Source organism: Myotis yumanensis, unplaced genomic scaffold, assembly GCF_028538775.1.
Source record: "Myotis yumanensis isolate MYYU_CA2020_CCGP unplaced genomic scaffold, mMyoYum1.0.hap1 SCAF_5, whole genome shotgun sequence".
Lineage (NCBI taxonomy): Eukaryota > Metazoa > Chordata > Mammalia > Chiroptera > Vespertilionidae > Myotis > Myotis yumanensis.
In genome coordinates, this window is record NW_027223756.1 from 95,703,542 (window position 1) to 95,727,823 (window position 24,282).

General features: G+C 38.2%; 1 protein-coding gene across 6 annotated transcripts in view; it reads left to right on the forward strand.

Moving 5' to 3' along the window:
* Window positions 1-12,092, forward strand: part of ADAM28 (ADAM metallopeptidase domain 28) — a 62,642-nt gene extending 50,550 nt beyond the window's left edge. For 3 of the 6 annotated variants that reach the window (XM_070414096.1, XM_070414098.1, XM_070414097.1), the window contains 7 exons: window positions 5,279-5,357; window positions 7,520-7,628; window positions 8,758-8,836; window positions 9,519-9,584; window positions 10,072-10,143; window positions 10,944-11,006; window positions 11,560-12,092. In XM_070414096.1, the coding sequence (XP_070270197.1) occupies window positions 5,279-5,357; window positions 7,520-7,628; window positions 8,758-8,836; window positions 9,519-9,584; window positions 10,072-10,143; window positions 10,944-11,006; window positions 11,560-11,580 (489 nt within the window). In that variant the 3' untranslated portion in view covers window positions 11,581-12,092. Of the gene's footprint in view, window positions 1-5,278; window positions 5,362-7,519; window positions 7,629-8,757; window positions 8,837-9,518; window positions 9,585-10,071; window positions 10,144-10,943; window positions 11,007-11,559 lie in introns of those variants that run through there. The other 3 variants (XM_070414099.1, XR_011471460.1, XM_070414100.1) reach the window with 3 other exon arrangements.
* The last annotated feature ends 12,190 nt before the right edge of the window (window positions 12,093-24,282 follow it).

A 24,282-nucleotide genomic window follows, 5' to 3' on the forward strand; every position in this document is an offset into this window, starting at 1 on the left:
ATATGTCAGCGAGATCAAACATGGGTAGGCAAAGAAACCCCCAAAGGAAAGAAAAGGAGGACTCCCCAGAAAAGCAGCTAAGTGAGACAGAGATATGCAACATGACGGAAAAAGAATTCAGAATAAGGTTCCTAGAGTACATGCACCACATGTTCAAGAAGCAAGAAGAAACAGATGAAAAACTCAACTACTTATGCAAGAAGCTAGAAGAAACAGATGAAAAAATCAACAACTTAAGTAAGTCCCAAGAAGAAATGAAGAGTGACATAGCTTCAATAAAAAACTCCATTGAAAGTATCAACAGTAGACTGGGAGAAGCGGAGGACCGAATTAGTGAATTAGAAGACAAGGAAGCAAAACACACTCAAACTGTACGGCAAATGGAGAAAAAAATTAAAAGACAGGAGGAGAGCCTAAGGGAGCTTTGGGACAACATGAAACGAAACAACATACGAATAATAGGGGTGCCAGAACAACAACAGAAAGATGAACATGGATTAGAAAACCTATTCGAAGAAATAATATCAGAAAACTTCCCTGAGGTGGGGAAGAAAAAAGTCACACAAGCCCAGAGAGTTCCAAACAAGGTGAACCCGAAAAGACCCACACCAAGACACATCATAATTACCATGGCAAATGTTCAGGATAAAGAGAGAATCTTACAGGCTGCAAGAGAGAGACGGAAAGTAACATACAAGGGATCTCCCACTAGATTATCAAATGATTTCTCAACAGAAACACATCAGGCCAGAAAAGAATGGACGGAAATCTACAAAGTGATGCAAAGCAAAGGACTGAATCCAAGAATACTCTATCCAGCAAGGCTATCATTCAAAATTGAAGGGGAAATAAGAAGCTTCACAGACAAAAAAGGGCTAAGGGAGTTTATCACCACCAAGCCAGCCATGCAAGAAATGCTAAAGGGACTGGTGTAAAAAGAAGAAATATCAAGCTCAGAAAGAAAACAGCCACATACACACACAAAAAAAAGAAATGGCTACAAACAAATACCTTTCAATAATAACTTTAAATGTAAATGGACTAAATGCTCCAACCAAAAGACATCGAGTGGCTGAATGGATAAAAAAACATGACCCATACATCTGCTGTCTACAAGAGACCCATCTCATTAGAAGGGACTCACACAGACTGAAAGTGAAGGGATGGAAAAATATCTTTCACGCAAATGGAAAGGAAAAGAAAGCTGGGGTAGCAATACTTATATCTGACAAAATACATCTCAAAGTGAAGGCCATAACCAGAGATAAGGAAGGCCACTTCATAATACTAAAGGGATCAATACAACAAGAAGATATAACCCTGGTAAACATATATGCACCCAATGCAGGAGCACCCACATACATAAGAAAACTTCTGGAAGATATCAGGGGAGAGATCGACAACAATACAATCATAGTAGGGGACTTTAATACACCACTGACATCACTGGATAAATCCGCTAGACAAAAACTCAGCAAAGAAACAGCAATCCTAAATGACTCACTAGATCAGATGGACTTAATTGACATCTTCAGAACACTTCACCCCACAGCTGCGGAATATACATTCCTCTCAGGTGCTCATGGGACATATTCAAAAATAGACCACATATTGGGTCACAAGCAAAGTCTCCACAAATTCAAGAAGATTGAAATCATAAAAAGCTTCTTCGCAGACCACGATGGCATAATGTTAGAAATAAACTACAATAAAAACAACCCAAAATACTCAAACACTTGGAAGCTGAATAGCATGTTATTAAATATTGATTGGGTTACCGATGACATCAAAGAAGAAATTAAAAACATCCTGGACACTAATGACAATGAAAACACAACAATCCAAAACCTCTGGGACACAATGAAAGCAGTCCTGAGAGGAAAGTTTATAGCTCTACAGGCCTATCTCAAAAAACAAGAAAAAATGGTAGTCAATCATCTAACTCTACAACTCAAAGAATTAGAAAGAGAGCAACAAGAAAACCCCAGAGTGAGCAGAAGGAAGGAGATAATAAAGATTAGAGCAGAAATCAATGAAATAGAGACCAAAAAAACAATACAGAAAATCAATGAAACCAAGAGCTGGTTCTTTGAAAGGATAAACAAGATTGACAAACCCCTAGCCAGGCTCACCAAGAAGCAAAGAGAGAGGTCCCAAATAAACCAAATCAGAAATGATAGAGGTGAAATAACAACAGACCCCACAGAAATACAAATGATTGTTAAACAATACTACGAGCAACTCTACTCCAACAAACTGGACAACCTGGAGGAAATGGACAAATTCCTAGAAAAATACAACATTCCAAAACTCAATCAGGAAGAATCTAAAAACCTCAATAGGCCAATAACTATGGAAGAAATTGAAGCAGTCATCAGAAAGCTTCCAGCAAACAAAAGCCCAGGGCCAGACGGCTTCACAGGGGAGTTCTACCAAACATTCAAGGAAGAACTAAAACCTACCCTCCTCAGACTACTACAAAAAATTCAAGAGGAAGGAATGCTTCCAAGCTCATTCTATGAAGCCAGCATCACCCTAATACCAAAACCAGGTAAAGACATCACAATGAAAGAGAATTACAGGCCAATATCCCTCATGAACATAGATGCCAAAATCCTCAACAAAATCTTAGCAAATCGGATCCAGCAGTACATCAGAAGGATCATACACCATGACCAAGTAGGATTCATCCCAGGGATGCAAGGATGGTACAACATCCGTAAATCAATAAATGTGATACATTACATAAACAAATTGAAAGAAAAAAACCACATGGTCATATCAATTGATGCAGAAAAAGCATTCGACAAAATCCAACACCCATTTTTGATAAAAACTCTCAGAAAGGTGGGAATAGAAGGATCATACCTCAACATAATAAAAGCCATATATGACAGGCCCACAGCCAACATCATACTCAATGGACAAAAACTAACACCATTTCCCCTAAGAACAGGAACAAGACAGGGATGCCCACTCTCACCACTCCTGTTCAACATAGTACTGGAAGTATTAGCCATTGCAATTAGGCAAGAAGAAGGAATAAAAGGCATCCAAATTGGAAAAGAGGAAGTAAAACTGTCCTTATTTGCAGATGACATGATATTATACATACAAAACCCTAGAGACTCCATCAAAAAGCTACTAGACTTAATACATGAATTTGGCAATGTAGCAGGATACAAAATTAACCCCAAGAAATCTGAGGCATTTCTATACACCAATAGTGAACTTTCAGAAAGGGAGATCAGAAAAACAATCCCATTTACCATCGCACCAAAAAAATTAAGATACCTAGGAATAAACTTAACTAAAGAGGTTAAAAACCTCTACTCAGAAAACTACAGGACGTTGAAAAAAGAGATAGAGGAAGACATAAACAGATGGAAGAACATACCATGTTCTTGGATTGGTAGAATCAACATCATTAAAATGTCCATACTACCCAAAGCAATCTATACATTCAACGCACTTCCCATTAAAATACCAATGGCCTTCTTCACAGATCTAGAACGAACTCTCCAAAAATTCATCTGGAATAAAAAAAGACCCCGAATAGCTGCAGCGATCCTGAGAAAGAACAAAGTAGGTGGGATCTCAATGCCAGATATCAAGCTGTATTACAAAGCCACTGTTCTCAAAACTGCCTGGTACTGGCACAAGAACAGGCATATAGATCAGTGGAATAGAATAGAGAGTCCAGAAATTAGCCCGAACCAATATGCTCAATTAATTTTTGACAAAGGAGGCATGAACATACAATGGAGCCAAGATAGTCTCTTCAATAAATGGTGTTGGGAAAATTGGACAGACATATGCAAGAAAATGAAACTAGACCACCAACTTACACCATACACAAGAATAAACTCAAAATGGATAAAGGACTTAAATGTACGACAGGAAACCATAAAAATTCTAGAAGAATACAAAGGCAACAAAATCTCAGACATATGCCAAAACAATTTCTTCACTGATACAGCTCCTAGAGCAGTTGAAACTAAAGAGAAACTGAACAAATGGGACTACATCAAAATAAAAAGCTTCTGCACAGCAAAAGAAACCATCAACAAAACAACAAGAAAACCCACCTCGTGGGAAAACATATTTGCCAACGTCATATCTGATAAGGGCTTAATCTCCAAAATTTATAGGGAACTCATACAACTCAACAAAAAGAAGATAAACAATCCAATCAAAAAATGGGCAAAGGATCTAAATAGACACCTTTCAAAAGAGGACATTCAGAAAGCCAAGAGACATATGAAAACATGCTCAAAGTCACTAATCATCCGAGAGATGCAAATCAAAACAACAATGAGGTACCATCTCACACCTGTCAGAATGGCCATCATCAACAAATCAACAAACGACAAGTGCTGGAGAGGATGTGGAGAAAAAGGAACACTTGTACACTGCTGGTGGGAATGCAGACTGGTGCAGCCACTATGGAAGGCAGTATGGAGGTTCCTCAAAAAATTGGAAATGGAACTCCCATTTGACCCTGTGATCCCACTCCTAGGAATATATCCCAAGAAACCAGAAACACCAATCAGAAAGGATATATGCACCCAGATGTTCATAGCAGCACAATTCACCATAGCTAAGATCTGGAAACAGCCTAAGTGCCCATCAGTAGATGAATGGATTAGAAAACTGTGGTACATCTACACGATGGAATACTATGCTGCTGTTAAAAAGAAGGAACTCCTACCATTTGCAACATCATGGATGGAACTGGAGAGCATTATGCTAAGTGAAACAAGCCAGTCAATGAAGGAAAAATACCACATGATCTCACTCATTCATGGATAATAAAGACCATTACAAACTTTTGAACAATAATAGATACAGAGGCAGAGCTGCCTCAAACTGATTGTCAAACTGCAGTGGGAAGGCCAGAGAGAGTTGGGGGGCAGGAGGGAGGGGAGTAAGAGATCAACCAAAGGACTTGTATGCATGCATATAAGCATAACTAATGGACATAAGACACTGGGGGGTAAGGGAGGGTAGGGGTTTGTCAAGGGGGGGGGGGAAGGATACTCATGTAATACCCTTTGTAATACTTTAAGCGAAAAATAAAAAAAAAAAAAAAAAAAAATTTCTTTCAAGAGCCTGGTCTATATGAAATTCCTATTATTGATTTGTAGTTTCTGTAGATAGCTGAAAGATGCAGAATCGGAGTTATTCCATTTTTAGAATGGACCTAATGGTGGTTGAGTAGGCCCTTGGGTCAGTGGACAGTCTAGCATGGAAACTGACAAGATCATTGATCCCGCAGGTGTGTGACCATGAGCTCCAGTGTCAGTGTCAAGAGGGCTGGGCCCCTCCTGACTGTGATGACTCCTCTGTCGTCTTCCGTAGGTAACATTCCACATCTAACCTGAGAAATTGCTCTTTTCCAAGCTTTTCTTTCAGATTACAAAAGATTTCATTGCCTCTTTTCTCTCCTCTTGAAATTCCTGTCCTGTAAATAATGAATCCACAATGTTAATCTTCAAAGTTTCTTTAACAGGTTTTTAATCCAATTTTCCACATCCCTATGCATTTACTCTACATACAAAAAAGATTTCTTCAAGTTTATATTTGTAATCTCACTTTAACTTCCCAAATTCTCTTTTCTGATTGTTCCATTTTCATACCATCCTTGACTTAAAGTATAGATATAACATCCTCATAAAACTCTCTAAGGATATAACAGATTGTTTTTGTAGATTTAATTCTATGAACTGAATTATCTCTATTTCTTTTTGAAAATGTATTTTTATTGATTTCAGAGATAAGGGAGAGAGAAATAGAAACATCAATGATGAGAGAGAATCATTGCTCTACTGCCTCCTGCATGGCCCCTACTGGGATTAAGCCCACAACCCAGACATGTGCCCTGACCAGTAATCGAACCCTGACCTCCTGTTTCATGGTTTGACGTTCAACCACTGAGCCACACTGGCCAGGCTATCTCTATTTCTTTTGAGTTTGACTGTTCTTTTTTTTCACCCTGTCTCTTGTATTTCATTGTGTTATTTTACTTCAGGGTATGTGATCTTTTATTACATGTGGGATTAGGTCAACTTGAATTAGCTCACATGGATTTTCTTTGCATGAGTGTGTGTGTGTGTTTGCTGTATCTACTCATAACCTCTCCTGATGGGAGATCTGGCTGTGAGCTCTATCAGTGTGGGAAGGAGCCAAAGTGGGGACACTCATCTCTAGTCGCCATAGTGAAGAGTACTTGGCCTTGAGGAGAGGGGTCTTTATTTCATTTACTTCCTGAGAGATTTTATTTTTCTTTGCACTCAATTTCTCCTTGACTCTTCCTTCTCTCTAGATCTGTGCTGCTTCTCAGGCTCTTATGTCCCCCATTGTTTCTAGAGAGTTCTCTAGAAGGGCTTTGTCTTGAGGCATGAGGCATGCTTGTTCTGTATACACAAGGGATGGGGATGGGCCTGAATGAATCATCTGTCCCAAGTTCAGCTCCTCTGTTGACTTCCCAAGAAAAAATAGCATCTATTTCTGATGTTTGGACTAATTATGTTTTTAATTTGTTGATTCTTTGTTAGACTTCCCAAGAAGGAATAGCATCTACTTCTGGTGTTTGGAGCTTTAATCTACTCTGTTTCTGTCCACATAAATCCTTTACTTCCTATATTTTTATAATTATTTTCATTTTTATGGAGGGTAGAAAGTTTCAGATATTTGAAGTGAAATTGTCATCTCACCTAGAATTCTACTACTGTTGTCTTTGTCTATGTGTGTTTACACTTGTGACCTTTTCTTATATTAAAAAATAATCTCATTGACCTGCTAATCTGTGCAATAAGAGAGTAATACCTGTCTGATTTTCTCTTCAAAGCTGTACCTCCTGGTATCTGTGGTTTCTGATTATTATAAGAAAAATGAATATTTCAAATAGCAAAAGATTGGAGTCACAGTGATTACTTAGATAAGTAGGTAAAAGAAAAAAATAAACCATTTCCCAATTTACACGGTCACATCATTTCTTTTATGTTCATAATTTTTGCAATATAGGGCAAAAATCAGTAGAATACTTAGTTGTGTCTCTATCAATTGTCATACATCTCAGCTCCTTATTTGCTACTGACAGAAATATGATTTTAAGGCTTCAGTTTCTATTTCCCTGTTTTATTTCAGCCTTGAGTTTGAAAAATATTTCACTCCTTTTCTGCCATCCCCCTTACTTTATATTCTCTCTAATTTTCCAGTCATTTTCCCCAATTATTATAAACATCATTGCTTCTAATACTTCTCCATAGTACTTGCTTTAACTATCTTATACAAAATGTTTCATATAGATTTCCCCTTATTTATTCTATCTAAATAAAATTTTACTAATCACGATCAAAATAATCTTCATTTTACTGGATATGAGAGATTTGCCAGAGAATGCATTTTCTCTCAGAAAGGGTAGATGGAATTTATGCTAAATGATGAATAAGGACTAATGTGATATATACGTATGAACACCCAGATCCTCACTAGGCCTGGGTTCTCTTTGTTGTAGACTTCTCCATTGTGGTTGGGGTGCTGTTTCCTGTGGCTGTCATATTTGTGGTGTGTGCTATAGTATTCAGGCATCAAAGCACCAGAGGAAAGCAAAAGAAAGTCCAGAGGTAGGTTTTTATCGGGGGGCTTTTGGGCCTCTAATGAACTTTAAATTCAAAGATGTGACCCAAATTCTCAAATTTAAATTTGGTTTACTTCAAATACTTAGAAATAAGTATAGGCCTGGCTGGTGTTGCTCAGTGGTTGAAGTTTGACCCAGGAACCAAGAGGACTCCATCCCCAGTAGGGGGCGTGCAGGAGCGAACTGATCAATGAAGTTTCTCATCCACGTTTCTATCTCTCTATTCCCCTCCCTTCCTCTGTCTCTAAAAAAATTAATAAAAACATCTATTAAGAAAAAAATAAGTGCAGATACATTTTGCTTGGATCAGAGGCTGAGTATTCCTTTTACTGAGAAAACTTTCACAGTAAGGCATGTCTTTTTCTCCTGTAATTACTGTATATATATTTAATAATAAGATTAATAACTCTTTATTAAAGATTTTGTGCTCATTATAATAATACAATATATAATCTTTATTGATTATTATCTTTATGATAAACACTGTTAGTAAGTCCTTTTATGTACATTATCTCATTTAATCCTCTTAAGAATATCATGAGGATGGTAACTATTATTTCTATTCTATAGATTAAAAGATGTTATATATCAATTTTACAACAATCATGCAAGGCCAGGCACTTCACATTTTACTGATATGGAAAGAGAAGCTCAGAGAGGTCAATAAACATGTTCAAAGTTGTACAAAGTAAGTGATGGAGTCTTGATATGCACCAAGATCAGTCAGTCTTTTGAAAATGGTCTTGGCACTACAGCATCTTTCTTGCATTTTTTTTTTTTAAAAACTAACTATTTATCCAAAATGGGCTATTAATAAATAGTGAAGGAATAAAACAAATCATTAATTAGGTGGCGTAATTTAGATAAAAGTTGGTTTCCACACCATCCTTATTAGGATTCAGGGCTCTGCAAGAGAATCAAAAAGAAAATCAGTGGTGTTAATGATGAATTACAGAACACAGAAACCTGAAGAACATCCTAGGGAGCAGGTGAAAACCTAGTCATTCACTAATTATGGCACAAGTGGCAACGGAAATTGGCAGATTTATCATGAGTTTCCCCCTAATGGTGAACACACTGCTTGGTCAATTTGTATGATATCCTTTCACCTACAGGTCACAGCCTGACCCTGGCACCAGGCCATGCAGAGAGAAGAGGAAACCACAGACAATGAAGGCTCTTCATTGCAAAGAGGTGAATCATAGTCTGTACTATATTTGCTGTGGACCCCAATTTGTGATTTTCTCCCTCTCTTGTGCTGACCATCTATCCATCATTTCTACTCATCAGTGTTTTATAAATGTATGACGCTTCTGAGTATGCAGCAATGATTGTGGGCTCTGTAACTACACATTCAGAAAGTTGTCCTCTGCCTTTGGTTAAATGTAGAAATCTCCTTAAAATACAGAAACTCACTGGCTGCTTTGCTGGGATTCACAAAATGCAAACACAATAAGAGAACAAGGAGGGCAGATGTTAGATGTCAGATTTCTCTCTCTCTCTCACTCTCTCTCTCTCTCTCGATTTCTTATTCCTTAAAAAATATCCCAGTAAAGAAAATAATATGTGTATTTGTATGACAATACATGTAATATGTATAAGTCCTAATGTCTTGGTTGTGTCCGGCAAGTTTAGAAATTTTAGCAGAAGTTGGCTAGTGATAATGACATTGGTAATAATGTTTTTGATGGAGACTTACCAATCTCTGATAGCTCTGGACATAGCAGAATGCAGCAGCTGGGCCACTGTGATTTTTCCATCTGGCTTTTTGGTGTCATCATAGTCTTGGTCTCCGATGCTTTGAAAGGATTGCTTATTTGGAACATGAACATAGGAAATTGATAAAATTCATTTAAAAAATATTTTTTCTTTTTAGAAAAGTCAGATGAAGCTTCATGCCCTTGACCTGCCAGTGGATGGCAGTGAGCCTCCAGCTTCTTTTGTGAGTTAGCAACTTCTCTTAAATCACTTCCAGCCTAACCTTGAGGAAATAGTAGTGAAAGTCACAACCCACAATGCCCAATTATTTCTTTAGAAGGATGTTAGAATCTGTGTGAATGTAATATAAAGTATAGATTCTTCTACACAACATTTTGAAAATGTCAAATTTGAGAATGTGTACCTGTCCATTATATTCCTAAATTTAAACCAGAATTACCAGGTCTATAAAGCTGATAACTCATTACAGGAAGAGTGCCAATCTGCTTCATACAATGGCATCCCGATCATATGTCTATTGGCATTGGACTTATTTCTCAATTGGATGTGTACACCAAAATGAAAACAATTGAACTTACAGGTTTAGAATATTCTCATGGGTAAAGTCATAAATTCTCTGAAAATTATTTCTGAAAATAATTTAATCCTTTCCATTAAGTGCATTTGTTTTTAAGGCCCAACCTTTGATTTTTTTTTTTACCTCTTACTAGCTAATTACAAAGCCAGATTTTCCACCACCTCCGATTCCTACTTCTGTGTCATCTTCTTCCTTCCTTGTACTAGTAAGTATCAGATGATCCCCGATGATCTTTAAAATGTCTTTTGTGCCAATGTGAATAATATCTCTAAATCTATGGGTTCTTTATCAAGATATGTGCTCCCTAGGTTAATCTGAGATAGCATAGCAAGTTCTATTTACTATCTATAAGTTATTATGGGTATTAATTTATTATTATTAAAAACAGCTCTGTTATATAATTGTTAAGAAATGATCAATAGTTCTGCTGTAGAAGCCTGTCTCCCTCAAAGGACGGTGTCTAGATGTTGATTTTGGAGGATGTAAAATTTAACAAGTTATATTTACTTTTTTATTTATTATAGGTAGAATAGAGCCTATATTAGTCATAGTTTCTGTAGGAGGTAGGGCATGAAAAATAGCCCACATATAGGCAAACATGGAATCAAAGTCAGGCACTCATGAAGTAAAGGGTAGAATTTATTCACTCAAATAGTTACTGAGCATATTTCCTCATACTTGATGCTCTCTTGTGGGTAAATGAAAAAATTAAAACTTAAGATATTTTTTTGAAGAACTTTTACAATTTTAGTAGGAAAACAAGTCAAATATATATGAAGCACTTATTTGCTTATATATTATTTATGTCAAAGCTGGTGATTGGATGAGAAGAATATGGTGAAGAGAAAATGAATGGGGTCAGGGTGGTTAAAACAGGAAATTGAGAGTTAGGTAGAATTTAAATGAGTGCTGACAAGGTCAGGAATGATTTTTTAAAAAGTATAGCTAAGATGGGAAGTGCATAGCATTTCTAAAGTCTTACCATTATTTTTGTCCATAATATAGCATGAAGAAACAAAGGTCCTTTCCTCTACTGTTTTCAAGGATAAGCCAATGTCTATGCCTAAGGTATGAGATCCATAGCAAAACTATTATAACCGTGTAGCACTCCTGGTATCAAGGAAAGAATAACCATATTTCCCTAGAAGATGTTCACTAAGAATAATATCTGTATGATTATAGGATGGGTGCTAGCATATGTCTTCCTTCTGAGTCTGCCCAATAACCAAGAGGAAAAAGATGGATGTGTCTTAGCTATGAAGTGATGATGATCTCAATATTATTCATTCTCTCAGAAATACTCCACAGAAATATTGAGATTGTGGAAGTATCCCATAGAATAATAATCACCTAGTATCTCAAAACTTTTCTCCTGATTCCCCCGACCATCTCCATATTATGCTAATTAGCTAGATAGATATTTGCATCCCAGTGTGGTATTTTTCTCACCTTCTTGCCTTACACTCCCATGTTTCCACTCCTTTCCTGTAATGTATGAAATAATCCATAAAATAGGAAGTACTACAGATAATTAATTTTAATTTCTTAATATTTCAAAATTATGAGATATATACATTTTTTTAGGAAAAAGTTGATCATTTAAGTGTATTGTCTTTTTTAGGGCTCCAATCCAAATGTCTGAAGCAACAGCTAAGCAAGGATTGGTGGGTAAATGATCAACTTGAATGATGGGACAATCTGGATAGAAGAGAAATATATGGGCTATCTAACTACTATTTGCTCTTGATACCCAAAGAGGTTAACATTTCTTGATTCATGTTATACTTTGAAGAGATGAAATAAAATGTTTAAGAGAGATGTACTTTTGAGAATCTTTGAATTTAAAATTTATATTCTACATAGGGAAGGAAGATGACTCTACAGATACAGCTATGAAGCTGAAATTTCTAATTAGGTTTGGTAGGAATTAATTCACCCTGTAAAGAAAACAAATAAACAAGTAATCAAAGAAAACTGGGAAGGATGGGAGAAAATAGTACATTTATCATTAGAAGACTAACAACAACTCAATTGTTTTAACTATTAACCTGTCAAATTAGAACCCTTTGTTAAAAAGAAAAAGTATATAACCATTTTCTGATTTATATAATATCTTTCCTACATTATCGTCTATAATCCATATTAGTTGTGTAATTTGAGGTTTACTACAATTGAATAAACTTTACTAATAAAAATATTTTTCATAGAAATTTGTATAATTTAGTTACTGGCGAGGTTAAAGTAAGCTTCACTTTCTAAGTAAAGAACTTTCAGTTAAATAAAAAAAAAAATTAGAGATTGTAAACTGGTAGCCTTCCAGACATGTATGAATTGCAGATTTATTCGTATTGGACCTGAATAATTTGGGTCACAAAGTATTTTTAAGTGTTTTTGAATTTATTGCCAATATTTAAAAGTTGGGACATCTTGTATAAACATCCAGATTTCCAGCTTATTAAAATTAATCAAATGTTCTGTCAACACTAATCACAGGCTCATAGCAACCATCTGCTTAGTTGGCTGCTGATGAGCAAACATCGCTGGTTGCCTGCCAAATAGCCCTCTTCTTTCTTGTTTCCATTATGCCAATTTGTTCAGTTGTCCATGTTTTAAAAGAATAACTCTCACTCTAATGGGTAAATCTCTACTACTCTAAGTCAACATAAGAATCTAATCTCCCTTACTGGTGGTTGATTTGGAGGTGAGTGTAGCTCCCCCTGTTTTAGCCAATGACACAAGAAAGGAGACATGCTGGGGAATTTATGGGGAAGATCTCCTTGTTCCTTCTTCTGGATGTTGGCATCTGGATATGCTGTCTGGTAGTGTCACAGCCATGTTGCAACTATGAGGGCAAGACTGATATACAGAACAAGGTAGAGCAGAAAGATGAAAAGAATAAATCCTGGTCTTTTAATGATGTTATTGAACTGGTCGATTAGTAACTGCTGGAGTCACCCCATACTTTGTTGGGACTTCCTATTGATATGATCAATAAAATTTCTTATTGTTTAAGCAATTTCAAGTTGAATTTTCTCTTACTTGTAACAGAAGTCATCTCAACTAATAAAATAGCTGCTCCATTATTAAGGCCCATACTTTCCACTTCATCAATACTGCTGTACATTTTTTATACATGGCCTGCTTTACTCATTTGCAGCACAGATCTGGCCTTATTGGCCTTCCTTTCCAGGACGGACTTTGCCCATATGATGTTCATTTGCCCTTGCAGTGTGAATTCCTAGATAAATTCATTCTGGCCTCAAAAGCGAAGCTCAATCCCCAGTAATTCCAGAGTCCATCTGTCAGATCATTGTCATTGTAGCAGCCTTTCTTCCCATGTGGGAGTTTACTCAAGAACACATTAAACATATTGCTTTATCTGCAGTGTGAAGTTTCAGAAGACCCTGCCCTAACCCAGAAATAAATTCCTATTTGCAGCAAGGCCATAATCTTACGTGTGATCAATCTATTAATCTTCGCTGGTTTTTGTTGTTGTTATTTGATTTGTTGTCATTCCTGTCCCTCTCTCATTCTTTTAAGATTGACAAAATGGGAATCTTGAACCTATGATTTTTCAACCAGCCACCTACATAACCTGAGCTAGAAATAAAACATATTCCTGTAGATTCTGAAATGATGGCACTAGGTCCTTGATGTTTATGGAGATGGAAGACAGGAGGACGACAGAAAAAAGAATTCTCTTTTCCTAAGGCTTTGAAGCCTTACGAAGTTTCCTGGTGGGCTGAACTGTAGCTCAATTTAGACAATTTAAAGCAAAGACTTTGATTTCACAGTCCTGTTTCCAAGCTAGATTTACAACATACTAACTTTAAGGGAATTGTACTAATATGACATTTAACCACCTCACGTAGGCCACCAAATCTTTTTTATAATTAGGCGTTATTACCTTCTCTACTTTTTAAAAATTGTAACAGGTTAAACTGTGGTCTTTTCCAGGTACTCTAGAACTGGTATACCATGGGGTATCTCTAAATACTCCTTAGCACTTCAGTCAGTTACTGCCTCTTATGGCTTTGGAGATGTTTTAACTTTGTATGAAATCATGAAGTATGCATGAAAAGGAAAGCAAGCTTTAGTTGCGATCAGGATGGAGCTATGCTATTGTTTAAGTTGGTAATAATGACACCTATGTGGTAAAGAATTGAGGGTGACCTCTGGCTAACAGCCAGTGAGAAAGTGAACACTTTAGTCCAACAACCCTCAAGGAGCTAATTCTGCCAACATCCATCGAATGAGCTTGGAAACAGCTCTCATACTCGTTGGATCTTGACTGACACCTTGGGAGAGAAATTGAAGCAAAAGACTCAGCTAAATTTCGTTCGCATTCTGCAAGCACAGAAACCGTGAGAGAAATACTATATTTTCTTTTAAGTTGCTCTGATTTGGGGAAATTTGTTGTATAGAAAATGATAACTTCTACAAAACGAGTAGAGTTCAAATGTTTCAAGTATTCCAGACTGGTTTACATAGACTTAACTACTATATTTAACAGGATTTCCATCATCTCAAAAAATGTTTTTCTTCATATTTTCTTTAATTTATTCCTTTCTCTTTTTTATGAGTACTGATTATCTGCTTGAGATCACTGATATCCAGTCTTCTCAAATAATCACGTTCTTTCTCACTTTTGTTTACCTATTTTTTTGGGGGTATTTTTGATGAGTTCCTTAATTTTAGCTCCAAAGTTTTTGATTTTATGTTCAATACTGTCAATGCTCAATTTGTACTAATTTTAAGGCATTTTATAATGTTCCTCATCTTTGCTTAGTAACATTCTCTTCTCACATTAGTTTTATAAAGGCCTGCCAATTAACTTTTTCCCTTTTGTTTCCACAATTTTACTTCTAAAATGAAATTCGCAAAGCAAAATTGGTCTAAACTTTATTAGTGTGCCTCAAAGTAACTATTTTTCAAAAATTGTATCTTCCTCAGCCATTTGAGTACTATGCTCCTGATCCCTCAGCAACACAAGTATTTCCTGGTGGCTCACCTTTGTGTTTTAAAAGTTTTATTTTAACTTGTAAAATATTCTCACATTTTATATATTTGATGATATATTCTATCCCTTGAGCTAAAGAACTTTGGTACACTAGCATTCTGAGTGTAATATAGGAAGAGGTGGGTTCATAAGTAAATCTTGCATATTCTTCTCTGCCCAGGTTATTTTTTTCTTCGTAGGCTACTGGTAGATCTGTCTACCAGGGCCAGACAAGGAGTGGCATAGTTCTATTGGTGATGCTGAGATCCACCTCATCAGGAAAGCTCCTGACTCACTAAAGGGAAAGCCTCAAACAATATAATTTGCAACCATCTTGGCACATTTGCTCTTGAATTTCTCTAGTCTTTTCTGCTGCTTCCAGAAAAAGACCTTTGTGTGGTAATGACCACTTTAGACATTGCTTAACAATTAGCCTGGGATGTTTGCTATGCTGCTCAATTAATACCATGACTCTTATTACTAAGCTAAGTAAGCGAGAATGTCATGGACATTAAATCTCTAAGCAGAGGAAAATGATGGTATGTAATTTATGAAGGCATCTCCTTGTTAAAATTGAACTCTTTTCTCTCATACTTAGTATTGAAGCTTATATTTTATTTTTAAAATAATATTTTATATGCCTTAGCCAGGTAGATCAGTTGGTTAGAATATCACCTCAATATGCTATGGGCTGTGGTTGCAGGTTTAACGCCTGGTCAGGGAACATACAAGAATCAACCAATTAATGCATAAAGAAGTGGAACAGCAAATTGATGTTTCTCTGTGTGTGTGTGTGTGTGTGTGTGTGTGTGTGTCTTTCTCTTCCTCTCTATTGAAAATCAATTTTTAAAAAGTTAAAAAAAGAATATATTGTGGTAAGAGCACAACATGGGATCTACCCTATTAATAGATTTTAAGTGTACAATACAATATTGACATATATAGGCACAATGTGTACAACAGATCTCTGATCTTGTTCATCTTGAATAAATAAAATGCTATACCCTTTGAGTAACAAATCCCCATTTCCCCTTCCTAATCCCTGGCAACTACATTCTAAGCATTGCTTCCACAAGTTTAACTATTTTGATATCACATATAAATGAAGTCATGCAATATTTGTTCTTCTGTGATTGGCTTAGTTCATTTAGCATAATGCCCTTCAGGTTCACCTAGGTTGTTGACATGTTTCATTTCCTTTTTAAGGCAGAATAATATTCCATTGTATGTATATACCATAGTATTTAAATCCATTGATCCATTGATGGGCATTTGCATTGTTTCTACATTTCTGCTCTTGTGAATCAATAAACATGGGATTGAAAGTAACTCTTCAAGATCCTGATTTCAATTTACCCACCCTCACAAACTCTTGTTTTTACTGATCAATTTAATCACAGCCATCCTAACAAGTGGGAGGTAATATTTCATTGTGCTTTTAATTTGAATTTCCCAGATGATTAGTGAATTTAAACACCTTTTTGTATACCTGTTAGCCATTTGTATGTCTTCTTTGGGAAAATGACTATTTAGGTGCTTTCCTCACTTTTAAATCTGGTTATTTGTGGATTTTAAAAAAAATCCTATATAATAAAACCCTAATAAGCAAATCGACCAAACAGCAGAATAACCAGTTGCTATGACATGATGTGCACTGACCACCAGGGGGCAGACGCTCAATGCGGGAGCTGCCCCCTGGTGGTCAGTGAACTCCCACAGGAGGAGAACTGCTCAGCCAGAAACCAGGCTCACAGCTGAAGGGCACAGTGGCGGTGGCAGGAGCCTCTCCCACCTCCACTGCAGGCGGGCGGTAAGGGGAGAGGGATCCCAGACAGTGAGAGCCCCAGACCATGAGAGGGATGTCTGACTGCTAGCTTAGGCCCAGGGGGATCAGGCCTAAGTTGGCAGGTGGACATCCCCCGAGGGATCCTGGACTGCGAAAGGGCGCAGGCCAGGCTGAGAGACCCCCTAGACCCCAGCTGCATGAATGTCATGCACTGGGCCTCTAGCATATACACAAAAATTAACCATTTTAACCAATTTCAAATTTACAATTCAGTGGCATTGAGGGTATTCAGAATGCTGTATAACCATCACTACTATCCATTTTCAGAATTTGTTCATTATCCCAAACAGAAACTCTGTACCCATTAAATAACAATCAATTACTTCTTCCCCTAACCCCTAATAACCTCTATTCTACCTTCTGCTTATATGAACTTGCCTATTTTAGGTACTAGATATACTAGTAAGTGGTATTATGCTCTATTTTTTTCTTTTATCTAACGGCTTATTTCACTGAGCATAATGTTTTCAAGTTTCATCCATGTTGTAGAATGTATCAGAATTTTATATCTTTTTAAGGCTAAATAGTCTGATACCATTTTAGTCTATTTTCTGCTTAAAGCATCTCACCATTCATATTAACATTTTTTTACCCTTGCTCTTTTCTAGTCAAATAATGCTTTTCATACTTTGTTTTAATTTGTACTTCTTTGATGGTGAACACATTTTAGAACTGATCATTTTACTGACTTTATACCTAATATTGTAGAAATTGGTTTTAAATCAGAGTTAGTGCTATCCTCTTCTTACCAAGAACTATGTCTGAGATTTCTTTCTTAGCCTTACACAGCATCTGCATCATTTCTGTGTTGAAATTGTTGGTGTGCAATCCTGGTGGGAGTAATAATTAAAGGAATTTCCTAAGTTTATCTAAGTGAAAACCAGGGTGGTGGGAATATGACTATGAGGTAATGGTCTCCTCCTGATGTCCCAGTAATTTCTGAGAAAGATGGTCTCAGCCTCTGAACTGTAAAAGTTGTTGCATTTCTTGTAAAAAAGACTCCAGATTCACAGGTCAAGTGTTATGACCCAGCACACAGCATTTTTCTCTTGTAAATTGATCTGAGCCTCCAATTTGGCTTTCTACATTTTTTAATGTCTGTGAAATTACTGAGATTTGTGAGTCTTTCGGAATAATTTGTCACTACAATTGTAATGGAGTCTGCAGGAGTCAAGTCTAGGCAGAATGATAAGTCCTAGTCAAGTCCAGGACTCCTTTAGTCCTGCCTTCCAATGGCAGGGCAGAGCAGATCCAGCAGAAAGTTCAAGTGTCACATGGGAGACCAGGGAACATCAAGAGAAAATGTAATGGAGATATACAGAAGAGAATAAGAAAGAGTATATAACTACCTAACGAACTAACTAAACAACTAACTAACTAAATAAATAACATTGAATGGGGAAGGTAGACAGCCCATAGAGATAAATGCAGAGGCAGTCCTTCTAACTCTCCTAATAACTAGCTTTTTAGGCTTAGTAAAAAATTAAACTCTTTGTGCATCTTTAAATTTTCTCATCTATGAAATGCAATTAGTTCATAACTTGTCAGTTTCCAAAGAGAGTTTTTTAAGAAACGTGTAAAGGTAGCATGGGAGTATAAAAATAAAAAGAGAAGAGAAGACAGATGTCCATGGTCTAGAAAGGGAGATAATGTACCTTTGTCAATGATCTATCCAGAGGACAACTCTGTCCAGGTTTGTCAGAGGTGAGGACCCTCACTGCACAGGTTATTAGTTCACAGGTCTTTGAGAAAGAAGTAGGTCAAAGTTACTTATCATTTGCACATATTTTCTTGGTGATTCTCTATTGTTCTTGGTATTTTACTCTGTATCTGAAGTGACTTCAGAATTAAACTTCAAATCCCTACTGAGATTCCTCTTCTTATGTTAAGCCAAACACTGTCTTAGATTTGAGGCTGCCATGTACAATGACCCTGAATTTTGGGGAAATCAACGACCATTGAATTCACAAAGCTCTTATGAAAAATGAAATCACAGCCAAATGTAGATGTAAATTTATTTTTTTTAAAAAATTCAAATATCTTCCTATATAATAAAAGCCAAATATGCTAAGTGTCTGACCATTCGACCATTTGACCAGTCACTATGATGCATACTGACCACCAGGGGGCAGATTCTTCTACCAGTAGGTTAGCTTGCTGCTGGGGTCTGGCCGATCGGGACTCGACAAGATAGGCTGGACACACTCTGGAACCCTCCGGCGGTCCCTCCCCAGCCTTGATAGTGCACTGATGGAATCCTTCGGCCTGGCATGCACCCTCTCGCAATCCGGGACCCCTCAGGGGATGTCAGAGAGCTGGTTTGGGCCCGATCCCCACAGGCCAGTCTGAGGGACCCCACAGGTGAACAAATCTGTGCACCGGGCCTCTAGTAGGTGCAGATTTATATCTGTATAGTGCACTATGATTTTTACAAGATTGTGTATGTGAGTGCGTGTGTGTGTGTGTGTGTGTGTGTGTGTATGATTTCACTTAACTTTTATAAAAATCCTATGTGAAGGACCATAGTCCTCATTTTATAGATGAGCAAACAAAGATAAAAATGACAATAGATGATTTTTCTCTAGGTCACAGGTAATAAATGTTGGACTAGGGACTTCAATCCAACTAGTCTAAATCTAAATTTTTAGTTTATTCTAGACAACTATAGAGCCTGCAGTAAAACTATTTGGCACAGAAAGGCAGATACAATATTAGAGTGCTCAGTTCCATTTTATCTCCAGCTACAATTTCTTGTACATAATGTTAGCAGTGAAAATTTATCTGATGGTGCAGTCCAATTATATGCCATTTGTCAGCAATTCTCAACCTGTGGGTCGCGACCCCTTTGGCGGTCAAATGACCCTTTCACAGGGGTCGCCTAAGACCATCCTGCATATCAGATATTTACATTACGATTCATACCAGCAACAACATTACAGTTATGAAGTAGCAACGAAAATCATTTTATGGTTGGGTCACAACATGAGGAACTGTATTTAAAGGGCCAGAAGGTTGAGAACCACTGGCTTCCTCTGAAATCACTTTTGACTTTTCTCCCTATTCTTGTGACTGGAGCCTGGAAATGGTAACTACTCAAAAAGTCTTTGTTTAACAAGTTTTCTTTTGTTCTTTCAATTCAAACATTTACAACCCCATTTACTATGTTGACACTTGGGATAGAAAGATTAACCTCTTTCCCTGCTGTCCAGGGACTCAGGACCTCATTCTAACATGAATAAACAGAGAAATAAGATAATCACTAAAAGAGATATAAGTCATTAAAATGCCATCACAAAGAGCAGATGAGAATAAGTGTTTATCAGGTAAGGGCATGAGAAGTTTCTCAGGAAAGTGCTATTTAAATCTTAAATTATAGGCATTTTATTAGTTCTAAAATGGGAGAGGAAAAGGACATTCTGGGGAGATAATGAGGTTAAACAATAGCATGGATGAAGTCATGATTTATCAGGTTTATTGAGATTAGAATGAACTGAAGCATTGTCTTTATTTTTAATGAGTCCTTCTATATATTTATGTTACCACCCTTCATTAAATATACACATATATTTGTGCATATGCAAATTGAGGAGGTTTAGAAAAATCCAACAAAAGAAGAAGGAATAGTTAAGAGAGAAAACAGGACAACAAAAACATTCTAGAAATCTTAAAATCATGGGTCAGATGACACCAGTGAAATATAAAACACATGGCCTTCCATGTTTGGTAAGTATGAGCTCCAAGTTTTACTCCAAACTACCTAAAACTAAAAAAGGAAACAAACAAGAGAAGTAAGCAAACAAGAGAGGTAAACAGCATTGACAGATTTAGAGCATACATGAATTTTAAACAACATACTATAAACAAGGAGAATAAAACCACACAAACAGAGCAAAAACAACCAATCAAACGAGTGCAAATCAGTGGCTCAGAGAGACACAGCTCTTCCTGCTGCGGAGACTCAAAAGAAATGTTCCTGATGATACTGCTGCTGGATCAAACTGGAGAACCCAGATCTGCCTTTTTCCTGGACACTCACACTGCTACCCTGGGGGGTCTTTCACATATGCACTCTCTTGGCTCTTTGTCCTACTCCACACTCTGGTCACACACAGTAAGAAATGAACCCCACCAGGCAGCAAGACATAGGCTCAAATTAGGACATTTCCCCAACTTTTCACCAGTAAATTCATCACTTGTCAGGGTAATGGAGTAATTATTTATAACTGCTCTGCATTCTATGAACTGAGAAACTAGCTAATAGCTCCTCATATCATATGAGCTAGGATCTCATATCACCACTGAATGAATAAAATAGATATTTTCACCTGTGTAAGAGTATTTAAATTTTTTTGAAATGTACACAGTAGTACATTCAAATTTGCCATTGAGGGAATTTAATATCTGAGAACATAATGCCTTTACACTGAGTGACAAAGGTTACATTTTGTATCATCCTATCTAATAAAGAGGGAATATGCTAATTGACCCACACACTGTCTCCAAGATGGCAGTGCCCACAGACAATAAGGAGGGAATATGCTAATTGACTGCTCCGCCCTCAAAAATGGAAGCCCCCACAGCCAATAAAGAGAACATGCTAATTGACTGTCCTGCCCTCAAAGATGGCAGGGCCTACACCCAATAAGGAGGGAATATGCTAATTGACTGCCCCACCCTCAAAGATGGCAGCAACCACAGCCAATAAGGAGAGAATATGCTAATTAACTGCCATGCCCTCAAATATGGCGCACCCACAGCCACAAGATAGCAGCGCCCAGTCCCCTCAGCCCTGCCCGGGCACCTGCCTCCGGAGTCCCCCAGTCCCTTCAGCCCTCCAGCTGCCCAGGGCCAGCCTGAGGCACAGGCAAGCCTCGGATGGCAGCTGCCCAGCCTCCCAGGGCCACCCGAGGTTTGTGCTGCTGGCAGTGGCAGCAGCAGAGGTGTGATGGGGATGTCACCTTCCCCTGATCTTCGGGTTGCCTCCCGCCCCTGAGGGCTCCAGGACTGTGAGAGGTGGCAGGCCAGGCTGAGGGAGCCCCCTCCAGTGCATGAATTTTCAGGCACCGGGTCTCTAGTTAGTTATAATAGTTGAGATGGAAATAATTGAGATAGAAACCTATCTCAATTGATTCTTCTAGAGACTAAATTTTTTTTTTCTACAGAATTATTTCTAGGCTTATTAGAGTCACCATTTTTGATCACTAAAGTATATGTAAAATCATATATAATAAAGAAGTGATATGCAAATTGACCCTCACACTGTAATGCCATCACAAGGTGGCTGCCCTGCCCAGCCCCTCTCCTGACCCCACCCCTGATCAGCCTCTCCCACCCCAATTGAGGGTGGGGCAGCTAGCCCACCCTTCCACCCCCCCATGGCCCCTCACCCAGCCTGGCCATCCTCCCACACTTTCCTGGGGCTGGGGGTACCCCAGAAAGGCTGCAGGCATGGCATTGGTCAGAGGCAAAGGTCCTGGCTGTCCCTAGCCTAGAGAGTCCAGAAAACCTCAGCAGTGACCAAAGACCAAGACCATCTTGTGGCTTTGGGCGCTGCCACCTTTGAGGGCATGGCAGTTAATTAGCATATTCCCTCCTTATTGGCTGTGGGTGCTGCCATCTTTGAGGGCATGGCAGTCAATTAGCATATTCCTTCCCTGCCAGCGCTTATGGCTCAAAGTGCCAGAAGGAGGTGAAGCATCTTGATCCTGCAACCCTGGCATCTGCACACCAAGCCTTGGGGCACACCATGCTGGTGGTGCCTGTGGGTGAAGGGGGAGAGCAGGGAGCTGGGGAGCAGAGCTGGGAGGGGCCTAGAATCTTCACGAGCAGCCTGCCTGCTGAGGTTGCTGTGACCCGCATACTTGAGCTTGGTCAAAGCCCCAGGTCAGCTCTGCCGCTTGCCTTCCAGGTGCGGCTAGCCCTGAGCCAGCTGGCATTGTGCTCAGAGAAGCAGCTGACACTGGGCTCAGTTAAATAAGATAAATCAAAGAGCCGAGAGTAAATATTGTCCCAGCCCTTCCTACGCCCCCTGGGTGAGGAGGGCTGGGAATGGGGGCAATAGAAAATGGCTGCTGCTTTGCATTTTATAATGAAAAGATTCCTGCTATGTAGAGAGAAGAGCTGATTCGTTTCCAGCAACACCTGGCATGTTCCCTGCCCCAGCTCTGAAGCTGACAGCACCTAGCAAAGGTGTGCCCACACAGCCATGTTGGCCTGGCTCCTGGAATGTTGGGAGCAAGTTTGAACTAAATTGATTTTTTTTAAAAAAGTAAAGATTGAAAAACACCTCTTTGTACTCAAATGGCACTATAAAATGCAAATTACTGCATCTGATTTTGCCTTCTCTGTTAATTTTGAGGCAGAGCACAAATAGGTTCATGGTAAAAGCAGAAAAAAACAAAGGGAAAGGGAGAGGATTCTACTGTCCACAGCACTGAACGTTGTTTTGTTGTTGTTGTTGTTATTTTTCCTCCTGTTCTTTAAGTCAGTATATGCCATTTAAACCACTTTATGGCATTAGGTAATGAGCTACTGCTTCTTCTATTAAGACCAAGGAGCAGTGCCTTTCATGAGTCACATACATTTAATCCATTCAAATGGAGCATACTGAGTGGAGAGAATGGTATGTGTAATTATATAAAGAACTTGGCATTATGGTGCTATCTGTCTGGAGATCTAATTTATTTTGCAATTTAGAGAATGTAGACAAATCAGGCATTGAAAATGAATGTGCATGCTTAAATGCACGACTTTATTTTCATCTGTAACGACCAAATGACTGGTCACCAGGAGGTGCATTGATGGGTCCTGTGGTGTGGCGGGTCTGGGGTCTCGCAGTGATGCAGGTCTGGGTGAGGCTGTGTGGCGCAGGCCAGAGCTGGAATGTTAGGCTGTGTCCCCCACCTGGCAGGGCTTGACGGGGGTAGGGCCATCCGAGTCTTGGTGCTACCCAATGGGGGTGGGGCCAGCTGGACACTTCTATTATAGAGAAAGGGCAAGTAGCAATATTAAAAAATTTCCTCTAATTCCCTTTTAATGTGCACAAATTTTGTGCACCAGGCCAGTAGTATTACAATATTTTCTTTCTTACCCTTGTAATGATTTTATTGGTAATCAATTCTACATGGAGTAAAATAAACAACAACAAGTTATATACAATTTTCTTCACTTGCTAAAAATCAATATTGAAATTGTTTCTCATGTAATAATGGTTCTTTTTTTAATTCTTTATTTAAGTATTCCATATGTCTCCTTTTTCCCCCATTAACCTCTCCCCAGCCACGCCTACATGCCAGCACTTGCCCACACTCCTCTATTGTCTGTGTCCATTGGTTGTGCTTATAAGCATGCATACAAGTCTTTTGGTTGATCTCTTACCCTCTCAACCCCTCCCCTGCCTCCCCTCTGAGGTTTGATGGTATGTTCAATGCTTCTCTGTCTCTGGATCTATTTTTGATCATCAGTTTATGATGTTCATTATATTCCACAAATGAGTGAGA